This window comes from Vitis riparia, chromosome 12 (assembly GCF_004353265.1).
Source record: "Vitis riparia cultivar Riparia Gloire de Montpellier isolate 1030 chromosome 12, EGFV_Vit.rip_1.0, whole genome shotgun sequence".
Classification (NCBI taxonomy): Eukaryota; Viridiplantae; Streptophyta; class Magnoliopsida; order Vitales; family Vitaceae; genus Vitis; species Vitis riparia.
In genome coordinates, this window is record NC_048442.1 from 16,769,554 (window position 1) to 16,781,467 (window position 11,914).

At 34.7% G+C, this 11,914-nt stretch overlaps 2 protein-coding genes and 1 long non-coding RNA gene across 3 annotated transcripts; 1 reads left to right on the top strand and 2 right to left on the bottom strand.

Annotated features, from left to right (window-relative positions):
* Positions 1–150: 150 nt before the first annotated feature.
* Positions 151–1,422, bottom strand: LOC117926039 (F-box/kelch-repeat protein At3g23880-like). The gene has a single exon (XM_034845127.1). It carries the CDS (start codon positions 1,420–1,422, stop codon positions 151–153), a length of 1,272 nt encoding a protein of 423 aa, XP_034701018.1.
* Positions 1,423–2,929: 1,507 nt separating this feature from the next.
* LOC117927337 lies at positions 2,930–3,708 on the top strand. Its single transcript, XR_004653319.1, has 2 exons — positions 2,930–3,251; positions 3,406–3,708. It is a non-coding gene; the product is annotated as an uncharacterized LOC117927337 (long non-coding RNA).
* Positions 3,709–8,075: 4,367 nt separating this feature from the next.
* LOC117927336 lies at positions 8,076–8,842 on the bottom strand. Its single transcript, XM_034846824.1, has one exon. It carries the CDS (start codon positions 8,632–8,634, stop codon positions 8,311–8,313), a length of 324 nt encoding a protein of 107 aa, XP_034702715.1. The 5' UTR covers positions 8,635–8,842; the 3' UTR covers positions 8,076–8,310.
* Between the last annotated feature and the right edge of the window lie 3,072 nt (positions 8,843–11,914).

Here is an 11,914-nt window from a genome sequence, read left to right on the forward strand (position 1 = left end):
AAGTCATGCCATGATGCCTTCCTTTCACATGAGATCAATCATCCATACGCTTGACAGCGGCCATAGTCCTTTCTTATATTTGATCATTTGACCAATTCAAAGAAAGAAAATCAAAGTATCGAAAAAAGTATATACCTATGGAGGATGGGATCAAGATGGCTGAGATAGCTTGCTCGGTCTTTTACTTGATTCGCCTACTTCTCCGACCTCAACATGTATCTCCTCCTCACTCAAACTAAGGGTGGAAAATGAAGGATAGCTAATAGGTTGCTCAACTGGTGGATTGCCTCCCCTAGGTGAAACCAGGCTCTCAATGTATTTAATGAGACAAGCAGGTCCTGCAACTTTAAGATCCCTGATTTTTCCCCCATTTGGGTCACATGCAACTAGTCCTCCATTCTTGTTTTGCACTACAACTTCACCATTATCAAGGAAGTCAAGCAGTATCAAAATCTCAACATCAAGGCAGAAGGTAAAACGTTTGGTCCAAGAACTTGCAACACTATACTCATCCATTACCCATATGTCACAATTGTCATTGCAGCGATGGGCATTGTAAACTAAGACCGAGAGCAAACCCTTGTAATCCGCAAGACATTTCTGGGTCGATGATTCATCGTAGCCAAATTCAGGCAGTATCATCTCGCGAAGATTATCTTCAACCATGTCAAATGACAGGATCAAATCATCAGATTTGCCACTCACTTGATTTTTCTTAGCTGCTAACCAATGCAAAGCTCCATTAACAAATGTTCGGGACACAGTATCATGGATGTGACAGTGGACGTTGGCATCGATATTCTTCCAGGCATCTTGTTTTAACGAGTAGAAATGAACTTCATAGGTTTTGCTCTTTAGAAAGTAAACAATTCTCACCACTTTGTAGTCATCAATCCGGGGATGAAAAGCGAATCCAAGACCAACCACCATAAAAGGACTAGTCATCATATTGTTGATCAAATACTTTGGGAGGGGTTTCCACTGAGCTGTAACACTAGGGTTCCAAAGAAATGTGTCCACTGTAACATATGAACCCTTGTTGTTGGATTCAGTTAGACAAATCAACCCATTACTGGATCCAACTATGTGGTAGTAGTCTGTTTTGCTAGGAACGGGTACTTGTAGTCTCCTGAATTCTGCAAAATCTTTGTTACAGCGTAAGGAGTAAACTTCTTCCTCAGAGCTGGACAGATACTTAAGGAGCATGCAACAATTGTTATGTGTAATAGCTCGCCTGAGGTGCATGTTAATGAAATCAGGATCATTAAACAAAGTCTGCCATGATTGGCATACACACTTAAACCGGATAATTGACTTCACAGGCAATCGTAGGAGGACATCAACTAAATTTTCACTCAAGATGAAGTTTCCGGACATTGAATTGTCCAGCATTTCTTTCCATTGAGATACATCTGTAGCCATTAGAAGAGTATTCAACCTGTTTGATGAAGAATTAATGAATATGAAAGGGAGAGAAGGTTTTGGAAAGTAAAGAATGCTTACAAAGAGAGAGGATGTTGAAGGAAGAATGCCCAGTAAGGGCAATGGTGAGAGGATGAAGGTGAACAACCAGACTTTGAGTGAGGAAGAGAAGGAGGAGAATCAAGGTCATGTGACAAAAAGGTATGGCAGAGAGAGAAAGGACGGAAATTATAATGCGACATCTGGGGCAAGATTGAATCCTTTCAGTTACAAACCTTCATGCAACCGTCCAGCTGGTGCATTTTTGGAGTATCTATGAAACTTTATACGGTGGTCATTTGAAGTTTCAAGTCATTGATGAAAGGATTTGAATCTTAACGTGGATGTTGGATATTGGTTGAAGTAAGAGTGTGATTTAAGAATCTTCAGCATATAATATCTAGTGTTGAGTTGCTGGATCGTCCATAGGAGAGGATATTGAGGCTCGGACCTATGTTTGCCAGCATAGGTATAAATAGTGATGGGTTAATAATGAACCTTTCTTGATGTTCTGCAATTCCATTTTGAACTAAGAGATCTTAACTTGAGTTTGTATTGAAAAGTAACCCGCAATGTCGTCAACACTTGGCAAAGGTTTTAGTACAATTCACAATTTTTGTGCAGAGGTCTCACATTTCCCTGTTTCTATAAGTACTCCATTGGACATGGAAGAGGGTAGAGGGTAGCCACAATGTAAGTGATTGACCTCGTAGCTTCCGGTTCAACAACTTTGGATTAATCTTTTCATCTTGTTCATTACCAATCTCCAAGAATTTGGGTAGATTAGCATTTCCTTCTACTACAAAGCTATGCCATCTGTAACAAGAACTTGTGTCTTCCATACAAGAATTTACCTAAAATTTCTTTGATCACTTCATTTTAATGTTAAAGAAATTAAATATTCATTGTTTAATAATAGACGGGTGCCAAATCAATATTTATGTTTTAAAATAAAATAAAATAAAATAAAATAACCACTATTTTTTAAAATTATAAATATACAAATTAATAGAATCATTTTAAATATATCCAGTTTTTTCTCTCACGATCGAGTTATAAGTACACTAATTTTCTATCATCATTTTCTTGAATGTTCTTTGATATTTATATTTGTTTAGGTATTGATGTGTCATCTTCAACCGGAGTAAATGATAACTTCTTATAATAAAAAAAATATACTTTGGAATTATGTAGTCGTATTTTTGAGAACACGAAATTTATCTTGTGTTTTTGAGAACATGACATATGGTTTGTGTTCTCAAGAATACAATTATCATAGAGTGTTCGACAGAAAGAATTTATGTTGTGTTGTCATTTTTATTTGAATACCCACTTCGCCCGTGAGTTAACAAGTTATATTAAACACCACTCTTATTTTATCACCTTTTTTCTAATATCCAAAAATAAACGTAGAAAACGAAATTAAGAATATAATCAATGGGGAAAGTAGTTACCAAGGGGAAACCAAGACTGAGAAAGCCCTCACCGAAAGTTTCTCCGTTTCTTCTATCCTGCCAAAATGAAAGGCTTGATTTGCTCTACTTGTCCAGAGCATGTGGTAGGAAAGAGATGAAGTTGGACAAAACGATGTCGTTTGGTTGTAGATAAGTGAAGAATCAGCTCCTCTGTGCTCTGGAATGGTTGGAAACAATGAGAATCAGGTCAGGGACAAGGGATTCCCACTGAATCTTGGAGGTGGAGAAAAGTGATTCACATGCCCATCAGCCGCCTGAATTGGGCTTGTCTGACACAACGATTGCATGAAGAACACGAAATCACCATTTGAACCAGTAAGCCAACAAGAATTTCTTCACCAGAAAAGTTTTTCCATCTTAGGTTTCATAAATAGATTACTTGAAGATGCCCATTGATTCCTAGAAACCCTAGTTATATCTTTGCTAATTGGAATTAGATATCTAATTCTGTCTCTGTTTCTCTCTGTAGAATGAATGTCAGAAGAAAAAAAACCATGTATTGCAGTTATCAAAGATGATACTCAGAATTACATTTGGGTTTCACTTTCCTGTTTAATGGTGTTGTTTGTTTCTTGGGAATACAGCCATTAAATAGGAAAAAGGAAGATAGTATAAAATAGTTCTTATCTAATAGATAAAGAATGAAGGCCAAGCAACGAATAAAGTTCCTACCTTTTCAGTTATTGACCTAAACACCATGTATTTGATAATTATGCAAAAGTAAAGACATTGCAGAAGTATAATATATATGTTGTTTCTTCTTTTCTCCCCACCTTCGTTTCTTTTTTGTCACCTTTGTTCGTCTTTGCCCAGCCATGGACTTCAAAGATTGCACGCATGAAAGACTGCATCAATCTGAGGAAGACAGAAAATTTGTTAAACCCTTTTGGCTAAAGGATTGGGTAATAGAAAATAGAAATCATAATGCACATTGATCCACCACATTCACTAGCACTCTGAAAATCAAACTAGGTTTCGAGACCTGGCCATAGAAAATGGTGCTCACATTGCAATAAACATAACTCCTTCATTAGAAAATCATAGAATGGCTAGGGTTTGTCATAATAAGAACATCTTTAAGTCAGAAGGAAGCGTCATTTCTTGGTTTCCATCCCTAAGTTGAAGAAAACAAAAAGTACTTTTTCTTGACAGGTATTTATTCAATTTCTCCATCTTGAATCATTTAGCTATTTTTCATGAATTTGTGGGAATGAAAAGTTAAAGTCCTTGTCCTAGGTGTAAAATTTCCATGGCTTGACAGCTAGGGAAATTGAGCCCTTAGTTTAACTATCTCTTGTGATTGAATCCTGTATTTTTGGGATGACTAAATGCAGTGAAATTTGATTAAAAATGCCGATAGGTAAAAGGGAGAATATGGTGATAGTTTTCTTGAACTTTTATTTGAAAAATGCACACATTGGAAAGTTCGGCGGTTCTAGAATCGCCAAGTTGTTGATTAAATGGAACCCAGTAGAACATGAAACACATGAATAAATGAAGCATAAAATGGTTCTAGTGGGTTCTCTTTAGATATGCCTTATGTATTTTTCATTTGGATCATTATCACTTAGTGGGTGCACTATTTCACGGTTGGGACAGGAAAATTGTAGCTGCCTGGTATTGGACTATCAAAATTTCTTTCTGGAAGATAAAGCATGCAACACTTAATGTTACCAATATGTCAAAGGGTCAAAGGAAGGCCAGACCATTTAATAGGCAAGATGCCCATGTTTCATCTGGCTCCGAGATAACTGCTTCTATCAATATACCCTCCTCACTTATCCAGATATCCAAATCTCTGACCTCAAAACATAAGGAAAGGGACAGAAGGGTGTTGATTGATCAGACAAACAACACAAAAAAAAATGATGAAGAAAGGGAAAAAAGGTTTTCTAGTTTCACACTTGTGTTAAAGTTTTATGCATCTATATTCCTATCTAGTGACAGTGGGCAGCATTGAAGTCAAGTCCTTGAATGAGTATGATTTATCTAACAAATGGTGTATTTTGAAAAGAAACGAATAAATTTGTTAAAAGGGAATTGTTGACAGTATTTCCACTAACTCCCTCCAATTGTTCTCTTTGTGTTAGATATATAAAGAGTCATTTCAATATTTACAGTGTTTTTGATAATAATGCTTTCAAACAACAAATCCAAATATACGATCCTTTGTGGCTAGTCATGCATTATATATGTCTCGATTCAGACTTATGATTGCATAATGCTTGGAAACGAATACTCCCCATGGATAAAAGTCCTCCTCTTGCTGTATGTCTTGAAATTAATATCTGCATAACAGCAAATCATTTTGACACTATCTTTGAGAGTTCTATCTAGCTTTTCTGATTGTTCTTCTTCATCAAGTTTAGCTTAGTCAGCATCCAGACTCAATTATTTCCATCATTCCTTGATAATCTACTTTATTCCTCGTGTCATTTTCAGCTTGCAAAAAAAAAGGTGAAAAGATGTGGAAGGAATTAGCTTACCACTTAAATAATCTCCTTTATTAAGGACGAGATAAGAGATAGGACCCCAAAAAGGTACTTTAGTTGCCTGGTACTTTAGTTATTTTTCTTTAGTAATTATTGATGGGATCTTGCTTTAACAGTGATGTTTTCATTATCATTTGTTGTAATTCTCTGTTTTCCTAGCAGTCATTTTATTGCTGAGAAGAAAAGGAAAGGAAAATTCTTCCCCTTCTGGACAATCAATCATCTCAGAACAAGCTAAAATTTGAATTAAGTACTGATTTATTCACCTTTTGCTCAGCCTGCTTCATTTATACTTTCTAAATAAATTACATAATTGGAAATATATTGTGAGAAATAAATTTTCTGCTATCTAGAAATTATCAGAAGGGTTAATCACTTTCTTCAATTCTGGACCCTGCTGGGTGGCGAAGATTGGTATCCTAGGAGTTTTATTGGAGGGCATATTCCATTTAGATTGAACATAGAAACTGGGAAGTAATTGGCAGACCAATCAAAGTACAACTTCTCTGGAAAACCAAAGAAGAACTCAAATGTAGGGATAAGGTCTGAGTAGGGTTTCAACGAATAACTCATTGTAAAAGGTTCATTATAGATACTGATAGTTGCATGTGGCTTGTGGCATTTGTCCCAGAAAAGTGAAGCTCAATAACTGAGTAAATCTTGATTTATGTTGGGAGTCCCAAAGTGAAAAAAAAAAAAAAAAAAAGTGATTAGGCGTCAAAATTCTGTTGGTCCACAACTTTTATTCCCTTACTTATATGTAGGCAAAAAGAAAAACACTAATATGGACTTAACTGAAAAAATTAACTGAAACAGTGATTATTTAAACTAATTAACTAATCTGTATGATATTTAAAGAACACGTACTACATATTAGTATGGCACTTATTGATCAATGGTCCTAAAACACCTTATTCCTTCAATCACTAGGCCATTTTTTGCTGAGCACAAGTACTGAATTGCATGTTCCTTTTTTATTTAATTTTTTCCTGATTTTTGAATCAAATGGAAGAATGATGTTGATGAAGCTGGGTTGTTGAAGAAAAATCCCAAACCATCAAAGCTCTATGTATGGGTGGCATTCACAACTAGTGGACCTTGGTTCTCTTCAAGATAAGCAGCACAAAGTCGGAGCAGTTGACTTCCTTCTGTCCCACTCAGTATGGACTTACAGCAACCACATGATTACCCTTTTTAGACTCTCATCCCATTTGGACACTTACACAATTCCATTAGGTCTCTCATAATTGCCAAAACACCATGACTTTTTTGGCTCTACTGATCTGGAATACTTTGAGCATTTAAAAATTCAATGATTTGATTTCCACAGCAATGATCTCTGGATGATTTAATCCAAGTAAAAACATGTTTTGCAGATGAAAATAGCAAAATTTATGATGGTGTGATGAATCTGAGTTAGAAATCACAACTTTCACTAGGGGTTTCTTATTTTCAAAAATTTAGATTTTGAAATGTAATTACTTTTGTTTGTTCTGTGAGAAAATTGTAATGAACCAACGATGGGGATGGCAAAATTGGTCACTTTTCAAAGTAGGGGCTTTCAGATGAACCGCCCCTGCGCATGCAAGAAAGTAGGTAGTATTATTTACAAAGTATATGATCTCACCGGCCTTTGGAAGATTAGTTTTTTTTTCAAATGCTAGTGCTCACTTTTTTTTAGGCACCACACAATGTAAGGGAGACACATTTAGCAAGATCCCCTGATGGCATAATTTCTAGAATCGGCAACTGTGTTGCTCAGGAGGATTCAAGACTCCATACATTTCCATCTCCTCACTAAGTCATCACAACCATCAAACACCTTAACAGTGAAAAACATGTGAGAAAATCATTCACATGAGCGCCTGGATATCATTCTTTTGCCCTTGTGGTATATATTGGAGTGCTGTCAAATTGTCAATCACACCAATTCACCCTTATGTGAGAAATGGAAGATGTCCAGTTATTCCCACTATAATTTTCAAGGAATCCTGATTTCACTTATATGGCTGCAACTTGTGGACCAGAAAAGATGTACCCATGGAACCCATTAAACAATAGAAGCTAAAATCATACTGTTAACCAATTTTTTTTGCAGTTGATGATGTGCTCAAAGACCGTCCATTGGGGTGCAAATTTTTTTGTTAAAAACATGATGTTCTATATGCGATATCATGCTTAGAATCTGAAAAACTTATCTTACATCCATTTGATTGATGTTCTGTGTAATATGATTAACTCAATATATTTCCAAAGGAGTCGCTCCTTGTTTTGTTAATACCTACGATTACTTACTTGAAACACATGGCAGAGAAAAAGAAAAGTAGAAGGATTTACCTTCCTTGAGACTTCAAACATCCCTCAAGGAATTAAGAACATAAAGTTTTTCCCCACTTCTTTTTCGTCTTATGCCTGCTTTCTCTTTTCACTTTTTAATGATTTTCTTCACAAGGAGTTGTTTGTGGTCCAAGAATTTGTTTATACCTACCTACAAAGAGGCCTGCTCTTCTATTTTCTGGTCATTTTCTATTTTCTTTTGTTGTGAGATGAAACTTAATTGAAGCTATTAATCTAATGGCTCCCCTGTTTGTACTGAATATTGAAGATTTCTTCTTGTTGCTAGAATCTTCAGTCTGCAATTAGTAGATTCATAATTGAAAGCTATGCATTGATTGAAGAACTCTATATATATTCATGTGTGAATATTATACCTGTGATCATTTCTACTGGCATGAAATTATAGGTATAAATATGGGAACAATAACAGATGGCTCATCATCTAAACTTAAGGCACTCATCATCAATCCATGCACATACCTGGCAGAGAAAAAACCAGACTTTTTTTTCCTTTTTTTTTTTTTCCTTTTCTAACTTACATTTTTCTACATCAGGATTGCATAGCGCATGCTGTCGCTCACCATAAGGTGATTCATCTCTGATATATGGGCAAAGTCGCCGGACACCCAGACCCCATCAGCACCATTAACATGAGGATGAGAGAAGCAAGAGAGCAGCGAAAGTGGCACCCTGACAATGCTATACACAGCTGAAAACCCATCCCAACCACGCGCCCTTCTCTCCATGTCGCGCCCAAAGATGGGCAATTCAGCTTGGTTCCCCCCTCCAAACATGTTCTCATCAGCCACTCGTGGGCTCTTCCTTATGTTTTGGAAGTTGCGCCTCATGGCAGCCAGCATGTGCCACATCTTCTTCTTGATCCTCAGTGGGTGGAGGAGGGTATGGGGATGAAGGGGAGGGAGAGCTGTGGGATTCCAGTTACAGGTGAGGAGAAGAAGGGTCGGGAGGCCACCTTTTGTATAATGGTTTCTTGGTGGTGGTGTTGCTAGTGCTAGTGTTTATCACCAAGGTTATGGGTGCTTTCCATGGACCTTACCTCAAATTTTTTCTATATCTGTGGGGTCTTTCAAAGCCAACTTGCCGACAAAGTTGCCTAATTTTTCACAAAGCTTTTATTGTGACTTTTGAGTTATCAGATTCACTAAATTTAGCAAATACCAATGGAATTTCCAGCCTATTCCTTCCCAGCATATAATTGGGGTACACCCATAATCTCATTTTTAGAGCATAAAGTTGAGCTCTGCACCTTACCAAATTGGATCATCAATCATTTCCCACATCAACATGATGGTGGAATCTCGGCCTTTGGATGCCTCTCTCTTTTTTCTCTAGACATGTTTGGCCTTCTATGACAGATATATTCTAGTAGGTGTGTGGTTTAATTGAGTAGGATGGTAGGTTTATGGGCAGGACTTGGGCCGTACAGATTGAAAAGAAGAATCAATACCTCCTGTAGCCTTTATCATTAATTCTGACCAATTCCCCATATATATGTGTTCACACTGCTAAAATATTTCTACTTCAGAGGCTAAAATTTTTCATTTCAATTTATTTTTTTTAGCTTGTTGTGACATCCCACCTTTTAGTTTAAAGTATTTTATCATAAGCTTTCTAGATTTTAAATATATATTTTTTATTTTAAAAGATGTAAATTTGCATATCATGTCATGAATTATTATAATATACTTTCCGAGCACATAAGATTAGGGTTTTTTTTTATTATTTTTGTATCAGGATGAGTTCTGATGGTGCTTTTCTTCTTTTGGAATAAAAAAAGTAACAAATGTGGCCAGAAAATAATTAAACTTGACCACAATGGCAACTTGAAATCCATTCAAGACCCAATATATATAAATACTTGTCTCACTTACATAAGAAATAAAAAAAAATGAATAATTTTTTTTTTCTAACAAAACCCTAATCTTTATCGATTTTACCTGATTTTGAGAATATTTAACAATATTTCTATTGGAAATACTCTTAGGCTATATTTGAGTTATGTTTGATTCTCGAAAAGTACCAAGAAAAGAAAAAAAATATAAATGAAAATGATTTTCTCGTGTTTAGTTTTACTATAAATTTTTTTAAAGAAAATTAAATTAAATTAAAATTAGTTAGAAATTTATAAATTTATAAATTATTTAATCTTTATATAATGGAGGAAATTAAGTGAAATAAGTTTTAAAAAACATATAAAAATAATTTATTAATTTTAAATTTATTTTTTATTTTCTTTCCTTCTACTTTTCCGCTCTATTTTTTTTCCTTTGCATTTTCCTTCAAAATTTCTAAGAACCAAACATAGTCTTGGTTCTCGAAAAAATTGAACGAAAAAAAATAGAAAGAAAGAAAAAATAAAGAAAAATAAAAAATGGATTTAAAATAAACTAGAAAATCATTTTTCTTTATATTTTTTATTTTATTTTATTTATACTTTTCAAAAACTAAATATAACTTGGTAAAAATATTTTTTTTAGAAGTATTTTTGAAAAATTAACCATCAAATCTTTCTCTAAAAAGTACTACAAATGATTTTTTTTTTTAATTAATTTTAAAATTTTATCAAAATCTATTTTTTTTTAAATGTTTTTTATATTAGAAGTGGTTTCTAAAAATATTAGCAAATGGAGTATTTATCTAATATTATATATTTAGGTGCATGAATATCTTATTCTTGACCTCCAAGAAGACCCTAGAACCATTAGTGCACCACCAAAAACCACATTATTATAAGGATTTTATAAACAAAGTTAATGTATGTTATTTTATCTCCCAATCATATATTATATGGCATTGATTTAGAAATGGCCCTTGCAATAGTCTCTAATGCCATTGGCTCTATTCAAAGTCAATGTTCCATAAATCAAAGTCAAGTCCTCCTATTCAATCAAGTCCCACCACTTTTTAACTACCTTTAAATGGGATTAGTATATGACTAAGTTCTTGGTATTGGACCCAACGCGCAATGCAGGTCTAACCAAAAAAAAAAAAAAAATCCAAATAAATTTTGTTGGTTGAAAAGGTGCTATGCATGTCCCCATTATGTTTTTCTCGAAAATATATCATTTGTGATAGTCTGCTCTCTCCCGTGTGGATGTTAAAATGATCGTCATACCCTTGAGACGGGTTTTGGTCGGGGCATCGATGATGTAAAGGAAAATCGGTATTACATTATGGAAAGATTGGTTGATGTTGAATTAAAATGGGAATGAGGTGAGTAGTGAAAGGAATTTGGAACATATAACATGTAGCACTAGGAATGGTGAGAGGCGTCTGGGGGGTCAGATCAGAATAATTCTGGAAGTTTGGCATTGGGGTTATGTCATTTTCAGCCAAGAGGGAGCGGTCTGAGGTTGAGATGCCTTTGTTGATGTCCTCCTTCTTCATGCATGTACTGCAGAATATGAGCTTCACTCACAGCTCTTCCCTACTTTTGTTGTCCCCTTTTAACTTCCTTAGGTCTCGTGCCTACTTTCACATTCTCTAATACATGTCATGGGTTCGTTCTTAGTGAGCTTTTTGGTATTGGGTAGGCCAAATGTGATATCATGATCACATTGCTCTACTATCCTTGTGGAGCTTACCAAAGATGTTGAAAAAGACAAGTCATGTGAAGTGTTTTTAGGTGTAACAACATCAAATACAGTGCTCAACTCTCACTTACAAGCCTAACTAATCATCAATGTTTTCAGAAATAGACAGTCACTGAATTGAACTGGTTATAGAATTAAGTTGGTCATTGGATCGGGTTGGTTATTAAAATGTAAAATTTAATAACCTCACTTAAATAATAAAATCTTTTTGTTTAAACTCGAGTCAGTATAGTAAATTAATAATTTCACTAAACGCTTAAGATAATAATTCATTTCGTAATAAAGAAATATAAATTAACAATAGATCAAGCACATAAAAAAAATTAGCAAATAAAAATTCATAATGCAATATTGAGTAACTTTTTACAATATCTATTTTTCACGATTAAATTTTCTTTGAATAATTTGAAAGCTCTTTATCTTTTAGGACATTAAGTTTTGATATCACTTCTTTTCCTTTTAGAAATCTTTCTATTTTTTTTTTATAATTAACAATCATCTTTTGTTGTTGTTTTTTTAAGTTTTTTATGCTTTT